General features: G+C 29.2%; 1 protein-coding gene across 5 annotated transcripts in view; it reads right to left on the minus strand.

Annotated features, from left to right (window-relative positions):
- Positions 1-7,355: 7,355 nt before the first annotated feature.
- LOC129805702 (probable G-protein coupled receptor 158) overlaps positions 7,356-16,850 on the minus strand; it is a 123,578-nt gene continuing 114,083 nt past the window's right edge. For 3 of the 5 annotated variants that reach the window (XM_055853796.1, XM_055853794.1, XM_055853793.1), the window contains exons 10-11: positions 8,690-8,710; positions 7,356-8,400 (exon numbers count right to left, since the gene is read on the minus strand). In XM_055853796.1, the coding sequence (XP_055709771.1) occupies positions 8,245-8,400; positions 8,690-8,710 (177 nt within the window). In that variant the 3' untranslated portion in view covers positions 7,356-8,244. The remainder of the gene's footprint in view (positions 8,401-8,689; positions 8,711-16,850) is intronic. The other 2 variants (XM_055853797.1, XM_055853795.1) reach the window with 1 other exon arrangement.

A 16,850-nucleotide genomic window follows, 5' to 3' on the forward strand; every position in this document is an offset into this window, starting at 1 on the left:
AAAAATCACAATAAGAAAGGATCACAGTAGATTATAATCCATTTGCATTTTAAGAACGAGAGACGAGAGGGTCAAAATTGGAGTCAGAAAAAATAACTTTTTTTGAATTGTTAGAGATATTAGAAAGCAGTAGGAACTTTTTAATGGACACCGGTGCCTCTATCGTTCTTAAAAGGTTTAAAAAAAAAACTGTAGAGTATTTTAAAAAAAATCCAAATTGTGAACAATACGTGAACAAAAATTCAACTGGCGCCCGCGGATTCTTATATGTCACCCGGACGAAGAGTAAATATCGCAAACAGATGAAGCTTATAACGAAAGCGAATTGTATTACAAATAAAAAAAGTTTTTCTGTTCCTTTCACGGAATACTTGGTATTTTTGTTTAAAATTTACGATAAATCCCATAAATCCAATTGCTTCATTTAAAAAAGCAAAATTTGTCCGAATTTTATCTAAATTTGTAACAGTTTTTGAAAAATAAAATTAAACTTTTGAGTAGTTTTTAGGCAAAATCAAATATTCCGGTGTTCATCACAATTTATTCATTTTTCAGAAGAAAAGATTCAAATTTTTCTCCAGAGCTTTCGACCCTTGGTGTTTCATTCGACTAGATAAGCACAAATTCAGGCCTGAATTTTGGTGTTTTTTCCCTGAAAAATGAACAGTTTTTATCACTTTACTGTTCTCAAGTGATTCTCCATTATCGACTTTTCTTCGTATTCGTTCCTGTCACAACTGTTTGGTTGTTTTACAACACAATGAGGACTAGGAAAGATAGACAGGAACCCACACAAAGAAGAGTCGATTTTGCAGAAAAAATTGAGAATAGTAAAGTGATAAAAAACATGTTAATTTTTCGTTAAAATATCAACATTAACCCCAATCTTTCATACCTTACTTTTGCAAAACTCTCATAGAGCTATTCTGAAGTTAAAACAGGAGGTGCCAGAGGTACCAGAGGCAATTTCATTTGTTCGATATTAGTTTTCGTGGAAAAACTGAATCCCGAATTAAGTCCTACACTACTGGTAAAAATACAAGGATCAAATTAATCCAAATTTGATCCTTTTGCAAGAGATGGATCAAATTTGAATTATCAAACTAAGATAAATGTGCATTCAGAGTTTGAAATTTGATCCATCCTTTGCAAAGGGATCAAATTTGGATCAATTTGATCCTTTTATTTTTGTCAGTGTATCGTTCAAAACTTTAAAAAAGGCCCTGAATCCTCAGAAAAATTCCTAATGCCCTAGTTAGACTTACGGCTTAAGTCGAGGGACGGCTTATTGGAAAACTGATGCGAATGTAGTCTAATCAATATTTTGATTATAATTACGTTAAGCCGCCTCTCGACTTAAGCCGTAGATCTATCCAGCACATCTATACGGTAGATCTATACAGCACGCTGGATATTATTTAAAGCCTTATTGCAAAGCTCGCCTTACCCTGTGTCAGACGGGGTGGGTCTTCTTCAGTGGATCAATTTAGGAATATTTTTAATAATTTTAAAAATGACTAACGTTTGGTAGAAACTACACATAGCTACATTCGCTCTAAATTCCCGGCGATTTTGCCAACTTTAATAATGTTTTAACCTCAGCTTTATGCTCAACGCACAATAAGTTTTGTTTGCAAATATGTTTTCAATGAGAATTTTACAATTCTATGAGAGAAAACGAGATAACTAGATCTCTGTTTCATTCACTCTCATTGAAATGTCAAAAACATGTTAACAAAACAAAAGTTATTGTGCGTTGGATATTATAATTATAGTACAACGTTTTTTTTTGGAGATTTATTTTATTCCAATTTCAAATTTGATTTCGGCGACGATGAAGGATTGCTTCAGGAGAGTTACAAAACTGGTGCAATATATTCATCCCTCATCTTCTACTCCTACATCTTGAGTCTTAGAATCTTTTTGGATTTGTCCTTAGCAGAACACCCTCAATAAATCTGTAAATCGAAATCAGTTACAATGCGTTAAATTAAAAGATCTTTGGATAATTCTATTTTTTCTCTTTATTTATTGTACTAGAATTCATAAATATGCATCTTCTTTTTTTCTTTTCAAATCAAAATCTTTTCTTTTTCACTTCTTTAGCAGTACCCCCACAACTTCATTGATTTTCATTTCATTTAAATATGTTCACCATTTCAATCAAAATTCTTTTCTTTTCGTCAGGACTTTGATTCTCAATTTGATTTTCTAATAAAATTCATCTTACGTGTTGTCAGTTATATTTGGCATTAACTATTACCGCAGATTCAATTAATAAATAGATTTCAATTGATGATTTTTTTCTCTTGAAGAATAAAAATAAAAAATGTCTCATTGGGCGGTTTTATCATTAAAATTGTCTCTTAGAACTACCACGTTGAAAAAAAGAGTTCGTTTGAGACATATTTTGAGCAATTTCCTCGCTCAATTAACTTATTTTCTTCCAGTCGTCAATTCTTAAAACAAATACAATGATGTAATATTGTATAATTTTGTTTTTTAATATTCTTTTCTTTTATCTTTTACACTATGATTACGGGGAGGTATTTTTTTTCTTACTCTGACTACATTTTCTTTCTTTTTTTCTTGTATAATTTTCAACGAATATATTTTTTTTATAGATTTAGGTTTTTATTCTGTTTCACCTTTAGTTTTGCTCTTTGCATGGTAAATTATTCCATTCATTTATGGGTTATCTTTTTTTTCTTTTTAAACGTAATTCAGGGTATTTTGGTCCCCCATAGCAATCAAGTCTATTATTCATTTCAAAACTATTTAATTTCTTTTTCTCGGTGGTTAAGATGATTTCACGCAATATTATCAACTATCCAGAGTTGGAATTTGTAAAAGAAATTAGAAAATTGTGCTGAAATGTTTAAAATAATCTTAATAAAAAGATTAATAAAAATTTTGTGTTAGAGAAAGCGTGCTACCTTCAAACGATTCAAGTTTCAAACAACTCATTTCTTTCAATATGTTTTTGATTAATTTGGTCCATTACAAAATTATATTTAATTGTTAGTCCAATGCATCAAATTTCCTAAAAAGAGCCATAAACCAAATCCAATAAGAACATAGAAAAAATGCGTTGCCTGTTTAGATTTAAACTTTTTATAAATTTTCATTTTTGAAAGAAAAGTAGACACTGACCAAAAATTTGATCCTGGATCCATGAAATTTAGGCCACGCCCTACAAAATTTATAACAGAAAGAACATGGTTGTTGGAGTTACTGTACATAAGAATAATTTGTTTAGGTTACACCCAAAAGGTACGTGCTGTAGTTTTTGCCCTGACCCAGAAATACTTTATGATTTATTTTTCAAAATGAAATTACATATTTTGAAAAATGTTGATTAAATTATTCATGTTTCGCAAAACTAGAATATTTTATTTTAGTGAGTGGAGCCTTGACTTATAATGATTTTAATCTAAATTTGTAAGGGTGGACAGGGTGGATATTTAATTGAGAATCAGAAATAATTTTCGTAAAATTTACTCAAGAGATCTTATGATAAACTTATGCAAAATGCGAAATTAAGAAAAATTGTTTGATATTTTTATTAAGTTAAGAGATTTCCAATTTGTTAAAAGAGTTTTAATTTGCTTAGAATTATTTTAATAATTCAGGGAACACTTATTGGCAGTTTTTTTCAAAATAATATTGAAATTCACTTAATGTACTTAAAAAAATATCAAGTAATAAGGTAAAGTGCCCTCGGTCGACGGGTTCCTCGTCTCGACCGGTAGATGTATTTATTCAATTTATTTATATTTGTTATGATATTTTGCGTATGATCTAACATTAATAGGTCAATTATTCCATGAAAAATACGAACCAGTGACAATAAATTCATAGAAATTGATGAAATTGACCATCAAATATTGAAAAATTAACCCACCGGTCGAATCGAGGAACCCGGTCGAGTGAGGATATTTTACCTTACACCGTTTTTTTTTTTATTAATCTCCTTTTTCTATAAAGATAGCTATTGGAATTTTGTATATCAAATGGTAAGAAATAGGGTGTAAATAGGTCATGATACGAGTTCTTAAAGTGCTAATAGGTGTACCCCTCGATCATAGGGGGAAGTGGGGTATCTTTGGCGTAGGGCAGCTTTAAAATAGAGCTTTTTTCTCTTATTTTTAACCCATTCAGTCAATGTACTAGAAATACTTGAGATAGAATGTTCATATTTAGGAATTATATTTTTACAGATTAATATATGATTTTTTTTGAAAAGAAAAAGATTTTACCTATTCGGGGCGCGGGGATCCGTTCTCAAAGATACGGTCACTGATTTTGAATTCTGTACATTAATTCATTACAAACTCTATTGATTTAGATAGAGTAACTATCCAAGAAAACAAATTGGCATTCAGAATACGAACCAGGAAAGAGGTACAAAAACATTTTGCATGACTTTCCGCGAAGCGAGAAAATAACAATAAAATGTATTTTCATTTCTGTCGGGCTTTTTTTCCCAAGTAATTGAAGGACTAAAGTAACTAAAAATTCATTCCCGACAGCAATTCGAGTAACAGTTGCCCAGGAATAACTTATCTAAAATCACTCAATTTGCGTATGATGTATAATACCATAGTAAGGAATGGGTTAAATGAAACTCAAAAACAAAATACGGTATTTTACTGTTTAATCCACAATTAAGTTAAATTTAGAATTAAATAATATTGAATTAAATAGGAAAATCTCTTATTTTTCAAAAATTTTATCACAAATTTTCCAAAAAAATCATTGTAGAATAAAGCAAAAAGTAATACCTATATAAGTAAATTGTGTTTTTTTTTCACTAAATTCGATTGTCTTGGAAATGTAAATCATAAGACTTAGTTTTTGCTTTTCAAGATTTATAAAAATTGTCAGTTGGGGAGGGTGGGGCAATTTCATACGTGCGGTTATTACAAAAATCAAGTTTATTAGGGCGAAAAATAATTATTTAGGGACTGTCCTGTATTCTTAGATGATCTATACTCAAGAGAAACTAACGAAACATAGGCTGGGATGCACAGTAACAGCTGATTTATTAGGCTTATTTATTAATTAATCAGAAAACCTATGCACAAACACAGAAAATGACATTCCGAAAGCTCTGTTAATAAATCAGTTGGTTTCCCCTATCCACCGCCCGGGGGCAGGACTAACGCTGAGAAAAACTTAAGAGGTTTTTCAATTTAAAGAATTTTGTACATTTTGAAGCATTCAAGAGATTATTTTTTAGGTTTATTTTAGGTCTTTTTACTGTGAGATGTTGAAAATCTTAGTAATGGTGGATGAACATTTATGGTTATTATTTTTTTTAATAATAATAATTAATTTATTAACTGAAATTAGGGTTGTCCCCTTTATAATCAGTTTAGGAAAAGAAAAAAAAGCAAGAAAGGACGAAAGAAAAAAAAAGAAGAGAAAAGCAGCAAGGCCACACAAGAGGGAAAGCTAAGTCCCCAGAAAATTCATTTTAATCGCCTATTTTCTTTGTGGATTTCGCAAAGAAAAAGTTACTAATTTGTAGAGGAAAATGTGTATTCGTTTTTTGTAGCACATGACCCTTCTGGAATTTTTTACACTAATATTTGATAAAAAAAGTAATGAATAGTCAGAAAATATTATAAAGCAAGATCAGTATAAACGCAGAATTTTATAATATTGATATATTAATTGAAAGAATTGTTAAATCATTGGTAGATAAAAATCAGTGCTTAATGGTTAAAAAAAAATGAATAAAATAGAGGCGAAAAATTAATAAAAATCTACATTAAATATAATAAGAAAAAATCTGTCCATTATTTCTCAAACGAAGTCTATGTGTTCACTGAATCTTTAAAAACAAATCTGTTAAAATCAAAACCCCTTTGGAATATGTAAAATTAATTGCCTTTACCTCCTTTTCCTCACAGTCCCAGGTTATTTTCACATGATTATAAAAAAAATGAAAATTTTTAAAGTTTCTCATCAAAAATGTTTTACTTGATTTTAAGGTGATCACCTGTAAAATTGTATAAGACCACATAAATCGTAATTTACTCCGTGAAATATATCAATTCCTAATGTTTTTTCTACTTAATTTGACGATAATAAGTCTAACAAGCTCCTCTTGAGGAGCATGTTTATAAATGAAAAATTTTATTTGTTAATAAAATGTTAAGTACACTGTACATAGGAACACTTATTAATTTGAAATTAAGCTTTTAACAGCCATTTTAATAAGTAACTTATTTATAAATAAGTGAGCTGGTTACTGTGCATAGGTTTTCTTATTTATTAACGAATTAATAAATCAACTAGTTACTGTGCATACCCCCCAAAGTTAGTTTGAATATGGATCATATCCGTTAAGCAAATGAGTCTTAAAAAATGGTTCAGTTACGTGAAAATGTCCCTCACTCCCCTAATAAATTTGAAGCTTGAAATACCTTTCAGATCAAGATTTCTAAGAACAAGATTTCTAACCCTTTCTTTCTTAAATGTATTGCACATGTCCATGATAGAAATCTTGATGTCATGAAATTTTCCTGATATTCTATGGCAGAAATATAAAAATGATATTTCAAAGCTCAATTTCGAAATTATAAATTGGAAAGTTATAAATTATCTTAGCATTAAAGGTACATATAGAAAAAATATTTCGTAAACTTGTTCGTAAATGTTTGTGAATTCCTACTGGGAACTTATGAAATGCTCGTAAATTGTATAACTCTCTAAAGGGTGGGTAAATGTTTGTACTTTTTTCACAAACATTGTTCGTAACATCATTACTTGACGAGCATTTTCTGTTCTTTTACAAGTCAAATGTTCGCAAATGTTTCAAAAAAAACTCAAAAAATGTTCGTAAAATATTGTCATTTGTTCGTAAAGTTTTGTCAGACAAACAAAAATGTACGAACAATTGTTTGTAAAAGATCAAAAAATGCTCATATTACAAACAATGTTTCTGGAAAAATACAAACTTTTACGAACTCTTTTGTGAGTTATACGATTTACGAGCATTTAGTAAGTCCCCAGTTGGAATTCATGAACATTTACACACTGGTAATATTTTGTAAAAGTGTGCGTAGATGTTTGTGAATTCCTATGGGATTTTACGAAAAGCTCGTAAATCGTAACCCACAAACAAGCTTGTAAAAGTTGTACTTTTTTCACAAACATTGTTCGTAACATGATCATTTAACTAGCATTTTTTGTACTTTTACAAACATTTGTTCGTAAATGTTCGTAAACACACAAAAATGTTCGTAAAATTTTGTCATTTGAACAAATGTTTGTAAAAGTACAAAAATGCTCGTCAAGTGATCATGTTACGAACAATGTTTGTGAAAAAATTACAAAATTTTACGATCTTGTTTGTGGGTTACACGATTTACGAGCATTTCGTAAGTCCCCCATATAGGAATTCACAAATATTTACGAATAGTTTTACAAAATATTTTTTTTCTGTGTATGATAAAATGTAAAGAGTTCTCTAGTTAATTTTATGTTGTAGATGTAGATGAAAAGCTTTTTCCGAATAAATTAATGTATTCCAAATTAAATTAATTTATTAAATAAAAGTTCGTCATTCCAACTCTGGTGTCGATTCTCTTCATATAAATTCATGTTCGCTGTTATAAGTGTCAATAATTATGCTAAATTAATAATTTTCCTTCTCTATACTTCTGTCAATTGCAATATGAGATCGTTTTAACTAACTTGGTACATTTATTTACATAGATTTTCAACTCACATGATGCAAATAAAATTGCAATTTTAATATTCATCATCTATATAAGGTGCCTTTCATCCCAAAATTTCAGCTACAAGTTCTTTTTTTTACCATTCAGCGCATATATACACGAAAACATTGTCACAGCGATAAAACTCTTAATTTTTTTTTCATTGTGGAAAGTTTAACTTTCCAACTGGCGCTTTTCTCCCTTAAATATTTGGTGATTCAATAATCATTTTTATCTAAAATGGGACACATTGTGATTTTATCCATTTTGTTCAATGAGACATACTTAAGTAAGATGCTAAATTACCGTTTTTCTTCAGTTTCTTTTCCCATAACAATTATGCGATAACAATAATTTCTTATACTCTTTTCACAATCTCAATGCTTCTCCACTGTACACAAAAGAAGCAAAACAGAAATGCTCCTCCATTCACTATCCTAATATTTTTGGATTAATTCTTTTCTTATACTTAAACGAATTACTTGGGTGGGTGAACATCGTGGGGATTGAAGGATTATTTGGACACAGACAAGGCAGACATTTCTCCACCTGTGTCCGTTGGTCCTTCTCCGCTGCATACAGAATCCTCCGGAGTACGAGATGGTTCAGCTTCAGTAACTTCCATGTCGTGGGCATTGTGTCGGTTGCTGCGGTGCTTTGCACTTAAAGCCTTCGTTGTTCATAAGAAGACAAAGGACTTTTATTAGTAACCACAGAATATTCAACAAAAAAAAGTCATATATAGACATCTCCCTCTCAAAATCCCGAAAATATTTACAAGAATTGGGTAAAATTTAATTATCTACTTTATTTTTGGGGCAGGAGGAACAACCCTCCTCTTGGGCTCTACCAAAGTAAAACCAAAAAAAAGAAAAAAAAGTGAAATCAGTGCCACGAAATCTTGAATTTTATGTGCGCAAATGGGAGGGAAATGAAAGAAATTATTTGGTGAGTCTCACCTTATCCTTACTTCCTTTTTTCTACATTTCATTATCGCAAGCATGACGACAAAAGATATTTTATAATCGGAAAATTTTATTGTTTGTCTTATCTACGATCAGGGCTTTTTTTCTATGTGGAAAGGGGGGATCTTAACACAGAATGTTTGCGTGGGAAGTTTATTTATTTATTTGTTTTTTTTTTTTTAATTTTTGGAACAAAAGTACATTCTACTATTTAGAAATGTAATTAAATTGAAAGGCATGAATTTAATTAAAGGAGAAAATAGAAAGGATTTTACAGTTTATCTCATTTTTATTCATAGCAGGAAATTGGAAAAAAAAGAAAATTGTGTTTATATTGAAATTTTGGGAAGACACCAAAGAAATATAAATAGACTGTCATTCATAAGTTCGAAAATAATAACATTCCTTTTATTGCTTGATTACTTATAAATACAGGAATTTAGGGGATTTGTTAAAAACGGCTGAAAATTTACAGATGTTGTAGGCTGCGCACAAAGCTTTTTTAATTAATTTAATAATATTTTTAGCAAAGTTTCCTAAATGACTATAAATTGTGAATAGAATGGAACTTAGTGAGAGATTTTCTAAATTTATAAATTAATACACAAGAATTTCTAAATCAATTTAAAAAAGCTTCGTTTCATGAAAAAGTGTTTTAAATGGTCTTTGAATCCATTTCAATCCAATATGAAACACAAAATATTTTTTAAATGATTTTGATGTTTATTTATTTTTATTATTGAGAAAAGCTTTGAGCACAGCTTATTAACCATTTTGATTAGAACCTTAAAAAAATTCTTTCATGAATGTTGTAAATTTTTTAAAAAGTGTAATCGATTTTCGGATTTTAATAACTTGTTTGGTGGCATTAAAAATTGCATTTTAAAAACCCAAATTCAGAGTGTTTTTTAAATAAATAAGTGTTATGATTTTTTAATATATTTTTTTTATAAGTCGGGAGGATATTATAGAGAGATCACGTTTTAAATATTGGAAAATATTTATTATATTGAAGAAAATCTAATAGTCAGCTTTAGAATTTCTTCTCGGAAAAAATAATATTATTATAAGGTCTAGTCGGCCGGTTTCTCAACTCGGCCAGTTGAATTATTTAACCAATTTATTAACGTTTTATAGTCAATTTCTATGAAATTTTCACTGATTTACGTTATATATAATATAATACACCTTATAATGTTAAATCGGTGAGACCATATTATAACAAATCTAACTAAATTGAATAAATAGTCTCACTGGTCGAGTTGAGAAACCGGCCGACTACAGGGTACTTTACCTTATGTGTATTAAAGTGGTTAAACTTTAAATATACTTTAAATAAACTTTAAATAAAACTTTAAAAAATACAAAAGCTACAAATAGAGCCTATAAAAATAATTATAACGGTGAAATTAAAATCCTACTGTTGTTCGTATTTCAATTTTTGACACATTAAAATTTCCCTTTTCCACTCTCCAAGGACATTATTTTTCTATACTGAAATTTGTTTGTATTAAAATAAAAAGTTTGAAAGAATAATAGTCAAATTATATATATTTTTTAATTTATGTCTAATATTACAAGCAATTTTTTGATTAAAAACAAACATAAATTTGGCATTATTTATTGAAATAAATATTTCAATTCATCCGAATGTGGTATCCAAATATTATTCAAATTAAACTGCTTGATTACATTTTATAAAATTAATTAAGCAGTGTTTTACTAAATTACACACATAAACATATTTTTTCATTCAATCAAAACTCTTGTAAAATATTGTAATGCAATATCCGTTATCAGGAAAATACAAATTAATATTTTTATGAAATATTGTTTGCAAATATTTGTTATCCATACAATACGTATTATAAAAAAAGAAGAAAAATTGATTATTACACTGAATTGGAGGTGAAATTTGTTGACATGAAGTACAGTTTTCTGTGAGAATAATATAGAGAGATTTGAATTGATTTTAAATTGAAATTTAATGAAGAATAGATTTTCATTTATTAGCACAACCAACATTCGAACATGGCCTTCAAAGGAATAATAGAATAAGGTATTATATAAATATTATCCAGATAGAATTGTTGTTATGACTTGGATTTCAAAATCAATTACCAAAACTAATATTATTCACTTTTTGATCGGGTCACATTTAAAGGACTCAATTCGATACATTGAATTTAATCTCTTTTGTATAGCGATAGATTGTGAAGATGGTTTACAAGAATTATATTAGTGTCTACAAGATAGTCACTTGTATAATTGCCAAAGAGCTATATAATCATCTGCCTTTAAGTAAGGAGAGACTGGGGCAGAATTAGCCACGTATTAGATAGTGGCATCTTATAGTTTGCTTTCGAAGGAATATTGGGGAAACCACTCTTTATTCTAAATATATATTTCCCTTACTATTCATTGAAATATTTATCAGCCTCATACAAACATTTTTTGTACAAATTATATGCAATGAAAAATTTCATTTGGTGGCTAACTACCCCGGTCTCCCCTATATATATGAGATAAAATTTTGGCAAACCGAAAATTTTGAGATTCAATATCTTCCAGATAGATTTTACGAATCTCTTTAAACATTTAAAGGCTTAATGGATTCGAATAAAGAATGTGACAAAAAAATATAATAAAGGAGAATGGGCAAAAGTGGTTTATAGAGCATCTACCCATGAAACCTATATCATTGAATAGGCATTGGTGTAGCTAACAACTTTTGTTCGAGATCAAAGTTCTAAACCGTCTTTCCATAAATAATTTTATGCAAAGACACGAATCTAGGGGAAAGTACACTCCCTTCGAACGTTCATTCCTTTGAATAATGTGAACTTTTTTTTAAGTTTCCCTAAGATACTTAAACATTTCTATTAAATATTAGTTAGTTTATTATCAATTATTGATAATTATGTGGAAATCTCTTAAGAAAAGTAAAAGAAATTCACATTATTCGATGGCATGAACGTTCGAAGGGAGAGTACTTTCCCCTACTGGATGATCACTAAAATGACATTTGAAAAAAGTGTTGAGTACTACATGAAGATGTACTGGCACGACTGGTACCATTTTCCGAAATCTAATCCAGGGTAATGCCAACTTCCAGCAGGATAATGCGGGAATTCACGAAGCAAGTCTTGTAATGCAGTGGTTCCAGGAGAAAGAACTGAAAATGTTGTAGGGTAAGGAAACGACGTAACAATTTATTGACAATAATCCGGTGATCGTCGGATGGAAAATTTCAGCCCAGAATAAAAAAAAAACTCTTCTTCCCAAAGCTTTCGGTGCCCTACGCACCGACTGAAGAAGATGTATAGGGCACCGTAAGCTTTGGGAAGAAGAGTTTTTTATTCTGGACTGAAATTTCCGAAATTTCCCATACGACGATCACCGGATTATTGTCAATGAAAATATTGTATTGACCAGTTGATTTTCCTGGCCTAAATCATATTGAAAATCTGTGAGGCGTCATTGCAAGAGAAATTAATGCAGAAGTTAAACAGTATCAGACCGTAGTGGCCGTAGATGAGCTCAAGAATGATAACAGATGCACATGGAGCAAATTGAGCTAAAAATTCTTCATGAATTGGTCTTAAATATGGCTAAAAGACTTATATATGCCATAAAGAATAAGGAATCATATAAAAATTATTAAAATAAGTCTCATTGATAAGTTTTTTTCTTCATTTTACTTAAAAATTGGCATTCAAACAGGGAATTTCGCTAAAAAATCTCCCAAAAATTTGATATTTTCTCTGGCGTGCATGCACGAACGCAAATTCACATGGATCACTACCACAAAAAAATGTTGTTGGATAGACCTATATTATACAAAAAATATAAGGTCTATGAGACTTACACAGAGAAAAATTACCCTCTAAATTCAAGAAAAAAATACTCTAACTAAGGGTTCGATTTTGCTCCAAGCAATTTTTTTCTTAAATTTCGCTTAAATTAAGAAAAAATTTCTAAAAGAGCATTTTCTTAAATTTTAGAGTACGATGGTTTTGAAATTCAGTAGCTTTGAATTTAGACTTTTTTACTCTTAAATTTAGAGAAAAATAGTTTTGAATTTGTAGCAAAAATGGTTTTGATTTTAGAGTATTGTGGTTTTGATTTTAGAGCATTGTGGTTTTGATTTTAGAAACTTATGGGTTTGATTTTAGAGTATCATGGTTTTGATTTTAGAAACTTATGGTTTTGATTTTAGAGTATCATGGTTTTGATTTTAGAGTATTGTGGTTTTGATTTTAGAGTATCATGGTTTTGATTTTAGAGAATTGTGGTTTTGATTTTAGAAACTTATGGTTTTGATTTTAGAAACTTATGGTTTTGATTTTAGAAACTTATGGGTTTGATTTTAGAAACTTATGGGTTTGATTTTAGAAACTTATGGTTTTGATTTTAGAGTATTGTGGTTTTGATTTTAGAAACTTATGGTTTTGATTTTAGAGTACCATGGTTTTGATTTTAGAGTATCATGGTTTTGATTTTAGAGTATTGTGGTTTTGATTTTAGAAACTTATGGTTTTGATTTTAGAAACTTATGGGTTTGATTTTAGAAACTTATGGTTTTGATTTTAGAGTATTGTGGATTTGATTTTAGAAACTTATGGTTTTGATTTTAGAAACTTATGGTTTTGATTTTAGAGTACCATGGTTTTGATTTTAGAGTATCATGGTTTTGATTTTAGAGTATTGTGGTTTTGATTTTAGAAACTTATGGTTTTGATTTTAGAAACTTATGGGTTTGATTTTAGAAACTTATGGTTTTGATTTTAGAAACTTATGGTTTTGATTTTAGAGTATCGTGGTTTTGATTTTAGAGTACCATGGTTTTGATTTTAGAGTACCATGGTTTTGATTTTAGAGTACCATGGTTTTGATTTTAGGGTACCATGGTTTTGATTTTAGAGTACCATGGTTTTGATTTTAGAGTACCATGGTTTTGATTTTAGAGTACCATGGTTTTGATTTTAGGGTACCATGATTTTAGAGTACCATGGTTTTGATTTTAGAGAACCATGGTTTTGATTTTGGAGTGTTTGCTGTGTTGATTGTCGAGTATTGCTGGTTCTGAAAGTAGAGTATTCTGAGGTTTTGAATCAAGGCAATTTGAGAGTTTTTTTGTGAATGTTATATATTTCATTCTTTACCTTTTTCCACGTGATGCATATGATGCGCGCGTATTCGCTTCCATGAAACTCTCATATGCATCTTTCATTTCAATTTTCTATATGAACTTTGCCAATCGGAATTTACCTCCACTGAAGTATGTTACTTAATCTGAAATATTTAAGAGTATAATGGTTTTGATTTTAGAGTATCAAGGCTTAGAACCTCTCATAGTCTGTCTTATTTCGATATTTTTATATAAACTTTTCCAATCGGAATTCATCTCCACTGAAGTATGTTGCTTAATCTGAAATATTTAAGACTAATATGGTTTTGATTTTAGAATATTATTGTCTTGCTTTTAGAGTACTTTGGTTTTGATGTTGGTCTATTGTGGTTTTGAATTCTTTTAGAGATTTGGGGATTTGATTTTAGACTATTGTGGTGATGATTCTACAGCATTGTGGTTTTGATTTTAGAGTATCGTGGTTTTGATTTTAGAGTATTATAGTTTTGATTTTAGAAACTCATGGTTTTGATTTTAGAGTATTATGGTTTTGATTTTAGAAACTCATGGTTTTGATTTTAGAGTATTATGGTTTTGATTTTAGAAACTCATGGTTTTGATTTTAGAGTATTATGGTTTTGATTTTAGAGTATCATGGTTTTGATTTTAGAGTATTATGGTTTTGATTTTAGAGTATTGTGGTTTTGATTTTAGAGTATTGTGGTTTTGATTTTAGAGTATTATGGTTTTGATTTTAGAGTATCATGGTTTTGATTTTAGAAACTTATGGTTTTGATTTTAGAAACTTATGGTTTTGATTTTAGAAACTTATGGGTTTGATTGTAGAAACTCATGGTTTTGATTTTAGAGTATTATGGTTTTGATTTTAGAGTATTGTGGTTTTGATTTTAGAGTATTGTGGTTTTGATTTTAGAGTATTATGGTTTTGATTTTAGAGTATCATGGTTTTGGTTTTAGAAACTTATGGTTTTGATTTTAGAAACTTATGGTTTTGATTTTAGAAACTTATGGGTTTGATTTTAGAAACTCATGGTTTTGAGTTTAGAGTATTATGGTTTTGATTTTAGAGTACTGTGGTTTTGATTTTAGAGTATCATGGTTTTGATTCTAGAGTATCATGGTTTTGATTTTAGAGTATTGTGGTTTTGATTTTAGAGTATCATGGTTTTGATTTTAGAGTATTGTGGTTTTGATTTTAGAGTATTGTGGTTTTGATTTTAGAGTATCATGGTTTTGATTTTAGAGTATTGTGGTTTTGATTTTAGAAACTTATGGTTTTGATTTTAGAGTATCATGGTTTTGATTTTAGAGTATCGTGGCTTTGATTTTAGAGTATTGTGGTTTTGATTTTAGAGTATTATGGTTTTGATTTTAGAGTATCGTGGTTTTGATTTTAGAGTATCATGGTTTTGATTTTAGAGTATTATGGTTTTGATTTTAGAGTATTGTGGTTTTGATTTTAGAGTATTGTGGTTTTGATTTTAGAGTATTATGGTTTTGATTTTAGAGTATCATGGTTTTGGTTTTAGAAACTTATGGTTTTGATTTTAGAAACTTATGGTTTTGATTTTAGAAACTTATGGGTTTGATTTTAGAAACTCATGGTTTTGAGTTTAGAGTATTATGGTTTTGATTTTAGAGTACTGTGGTTTTGATTTTAGAGTATCATGGTTTTGATTTTAGAGTATCATGGTTTTGATTTTAGAGTATTGTGGTTTTGATTTTAAAGTATCGTGGTTTTGATTTTAGAGTATCAGGGTTTTGAGTTTAGAGTCTCATGGTTTTGATTTTAGAGTATCGTGGTTTTGATTTTAGAGTATCATGGTATTGTTTTTAGAAATTTATGGGTTTGATTTTAGAAACTTATGGGTTTGATTTTAGAAACTTATGGGTTTGATTTTAGAAACTTATGGGTTTGATTTTAGAGTATCATGGTTTTGATTTTAGAATCTTATGGTTTTGATTTTAGAAACTTATGGTTTTGATTTTAGAAACTTATGGGTTTGATTTTAGAAACTTATGGGTTTGATTTTAGAGTCTCATGGTTTTGATTTTAGAGTATCGTGGTTTTGATTTTAGAGCATTGTCGTTTTGATTTTAGAGTATCGTGGTTTTGATTTTAGAGCATTGTGGTTTTGATTTTAGAGTATCATGGTTTTGATTTTAGAAACTTATAGTTTTGATTTTAGAGTATGATGGTTTCGATTTTAGAGTATCAAGGTTTTGATTTTAGAAACTTATGGTTTTGATTTTAGAGTATTATGGTTTTTCTAAAATCAAAACCCTGATACTCTAAAATCAAAACCATAATACTCTAAAATCAAAACCATAAGTTTCTAAAATCAAACCCATAAGTTTCTAATATCAAAACCACGATACTGTAAAATCAAAACCATAATGCTCTAAAATCAAAACCATGAGACTCTAAAATCAAAACCATGAGACTCTAAAATCAAAACCCTGATACTCTAAAATCAAAACCATGAGACTCTAAAATCAAAACCCTGATACTCTAAAATCAAAACCATGAGACTCTAAAATCAAAACCATGAGACTCTAAAATCAAAACCATAAGTTTCTAAAATCAAACCCATAAGTTTCTAAAATCAAAACCACAAGTTTCTAAAATCAAAACCACAATGCTCTAAAATCAAAACCACGATACTCTAAAATCAAAACCATAATACTCTAAAATCAAACCCATGAGTTTCTAAAATCAAAACCATAAGTTTCTAAAATCAAACCCATAATTTTCTAAAAACAAAACTATAAGTTTCTAAAATCAAAACCACAATGCTCTAAAATCAAAACCACAATACTCTAAAACCAAAACCATGAGACTCTAAAATCAAAACCCTGATACTCTAAAATCAAAACCATGAGACTCTAAAATCAAAACCATGAGACTCTAAAATCAAAACCATAAGTTTCTAAAATCAAACCCATAAGTTTCTAAAATCAAAACCACAAGTTTCTAAAATCAAAACCACAATGCTCTAAAAT

Source organism: Phlebotomus papatasi, chromosome 3 (assembly GCF_024763615.1).
Source record: "Phlebotomus papatasi isolate M1 chromosome 3, Ppap_2.1, whole genome shotgun sequence".
Classification (NCBI taxonomy): Eukaryota; Metazoa; Arthropoda; class Insecta; order Diptera; family Psychodidae; genus Phlebotomus; species Phlebotomus papatasi.